At 35.4% G+C, this 3137-nt stretch overlaps 1 protein-coding gene across 1 annotated transcript; it reads left to right on the forward strand.

Annotated features, from left to right (window-relative positions):
* Nucleotides 1–43: 43 nt before the first annotated feature.
* Nucleotides 44–1853, forward strand: LOC105557089. The gene is made up of 2 exons (XM_012004234.1): nt 44–177; nt 1038–1853. Exon 2 carries the CDS (start codon nt 1048–1050, stop codon nt 1597–1599), a length of 552 nt encoding a protein of 183 aa, XP_011859624.1. The 5' UTR covers nt 44–177; nt 1038–1047; the 3' UTR covers nt 1600–1853.
* The last annotated feature ends 1284 nt before the right edge of the window (nt 1854–3137 follow it).

A 3137-nucleotide genomic window follows, 5' to 3' on the forward strand; every position in this document is an offset into this window, starting at 1 on the left:
ATAGGCGGTACCTCGCAAACATCGGCCGAAATGAGCAGTTCGTGGACAGCTCTGAAATAGATGGTCCAAACATAAAAATTTGGCCATCGTAATCGGTCGCGTGCATAACATCACGAGCAAGGGCATGTCGCACCGTACATTCTCTTAATTGCCACGTTTGTACCTTGACTCATCGCTGTAAGTATTGGTTTCTGTATAGGTACACGTCCCAGTGAGAAATGATTCGTCGATCGACGTCGAAATGATGTCGAATCAACGTCAATTCGACGGTGTCGATGTCGATTCGAAGTCGTTTCGACGTCAATCGACAAATCATTTTTCACTGGGATGTGGTTAATTTGATATAGGTTAAGTAATCATATTAATATACGTACACATTTGATCGTTCCTTTTCTAAAGAAATGAAGCATGGTGGGCTAATTTAGTACAAGTTCTAAATTCTTTCTCGATTTAATTGTTCGAAGGATACCCTGATAGCACATAAGTCTCAGTTATGTTCCAGTTATGTTGCAAAGACGTTTCAATACGGACGTCTTTGCAACATAACTGCAACATAACTGAGACTTGTTGTGCTATCAGGGTACATGAGTTTTGAATTTGTTGCTCGTTGTTTATTGCAATAAACGGGCTACGAGAATGGCTGTGCTGAAGCTCATATAAGAGTAAAGGTGTTTTCACAGAATTTGTTACTCGGTCAATTTTGTTACAAAATTATTTCTTAATTTAGTTGCTTAAAAATATACAAGTTTTCAATTTGTTGCTCGTTGTTTATTGTAATAAACTGTCTGACAGAGTGATTGTACTCTTTGTTTGTTTATTGCAGTAAACAACAAGACAAATTGAAAACTTGTATATCTTTCGAGCAACTAAATCGAAAAAGAATTTAGTAACAAACTTGACCGAGTAACAAATTGTATGTAAGGGTACTTTACTCTTATAGGTATGTTCTAGCACAGCCACACTCTCAGTCAGTTTATTACTATAAACGAGCTGTGTACATTTAAGTTTTTGTATTTTACGTAAATATACATTTACAGTTTACTCAAAATGCCAAAAGATATACCGTTTCATAAGCTTTGTAAGAAAAGTAAAATACGGAGATTGAATGCTGAAGATGCCGAGAAATCCGATTCAACTGATTCTTCGATTGAGTTTCATCAATCGCCTGAGCAGCAATACGCTTCCATTGCAAGCACTATTTATGAAATACCAGATTTTCCTGATTTTCAAGATCTTTCTGATCATTCTAATCTCCCTCAATCTGAATCTTCTCATGATTTTGAACTTTCTCAATGTGAATCTTCTCATTCTATACTTTCTCATTATTCTGACAATTTCAACTCTTCTGATAATGCTCTCTCACACTCATTTCATTCAAGCACTTCAAGCAGTTCTCAGTCTAGCATAAGTTCAGTTTCTAAGAATTCGAAAGTACTTGAATTTCTTCGCGGGTGGGGTTTAAAGCATAATATAACGCATGAAGCTATTTCAGATTTACTTAAAGGCCTAAAAGAAAATCACAAATGTTTTGCCGATGATGAGTTGAATGCTAGATTTCCTATCAGCGCACGAACATTGTTAAAAACAGAAAAAAAGTAATTAAAAAGGTTGTTGATCCTGGTTTTTATATTCACATAGGATTACAAAAACAATTACTACAAATTGCTCCTAAATATTTTAAAAACACAAATTCTTTTAAGTTATTAATAAACATTGATGGATTACCTCTATTCAAAAGCTCGTCCGATCAAGTGTATCCAATATTATGTACTGTAGTATCTATTCCACGATTACGCAACAAAGTATTTCCTATAGGTATATATTATGGGAAAGAAAAACCTGCAAGTTTAGAAGAATATTTAAATGATTTCATTTCAGAAATTAACATTCTTTATGAAAATGGTTTTCATTTTAAAAATCATACTGTACAGTTAAATGGTGTTTATTTTGTTTGCGATGCTCCAGCAAAGAGTTTCATAATGGGAACTGTATCACATACAGGTTTTTATTCTTGTACTAGATGCACTGTTCGCGGTGTTACATTAGACAATCGACGAATCTTTATTGATTTAGAAAGACCTGCTCGCATTAATGAAGATTTTCTACACTGGAGAGATCCACATTTTCGTCGTAGAGATACCCCTCTTACTAATATTGCTGGATTAGATTTTGTTCATCATTTTGTTCTAGATTATTTACACCTCGAATGCCTTGGGGTGATGCGTTCGATGATAGTGCATATGTGGTACAAAAGAGCCGTTCCTCATAGACTTTTGGCTGCTCAAATTGAATCAATGTCAAATCTTCTTGTTCAATTTCAACGCTTTATTCCTGCAGAGTTTGCAAGAAAACCCAGAGAGTTGCACATTGTTTTACGGTGGAAAGCAACAGAATTTAGATTATTTATTTTGTATGTAGGGCCAATTGTACTGAAAAATATTCTCAATGAAGAGAAGTATTTTCATTTTTTGGAATTTCATGTTGCAATGAGAATTTTGTTAAACTCGAGTCTTTGTAAAGAGTTTGAATTTCGTCAATTTGCCAAAGCTCTTTTAAAACATTTTGTTCAATCGACTGCAATATTGTACGATAAAAATTTTATTACTCACAATTTCCATAATAACATTCACATAACTGACGATATAGATTATTTTGTCGACAAATTAGATGATTTCTCGTTGCATACAGTCTCTGCATTTCCATTTGAAAATTACATGCAAAATATTAAGAGAAAAGTCAGAGGACATAATAAACCGCTTGAACAAATTGGACGCCGAATTGGGGAAATAATGTCCTTTGAATCTAATTATTTTACAGTATGTATGTATGTATGTATGTATGTATAGGTTTATTTCCTAAGAAATACATTGGCGCTTTTTTAAGGGAGCGTTCCCGAACCCTTTACATGTCCGATCCATTTCCCCTACCGCGACCTGGCCATGAGCGACCCTTACACACTTTTTTCCCTCCCTCCCTTCGTCCCACCCCCTCTCCATACCCCTCCCTCTTCCGTTTCTCTTTCTTTCTTCCGCTCTATCCTCTTTCCGTCATCCTTCTTCTCTCCATCCTTTCTGTTTTCCTCTTTCCTTCCTGATTCCACCTATCATCCTCTCTTGCTTTCCTTCTTTTTGATCCAC

This window comes from Vollenhovia emeryi, unplaced genomic scaffold (assembly GCF_000949405.1).
Source record: "Vollenhovia emeryi isolate VEMERY1.0 unplaced genomic scaffold, V.emery_V1.0 DF939622.1, whole genome shotgun sequence".
Classification (NCBI taxonomy): Eukaryota; Metazoa; Arthropoda; class Insecta; order Hymenoptera; family Formicidae; genus Vollenhovia; species Vollenhovia emeryi.

What these genes read in the sequence shown, in the direction of transcription:
- LOC105557089 (XM_012004234.1), top strand. Translation starts at nt 1,048, where the DNA reads ATGCCAAAAGATATACCGTTTCATAAGCTTTGTAAGAAAAGTAAAATA.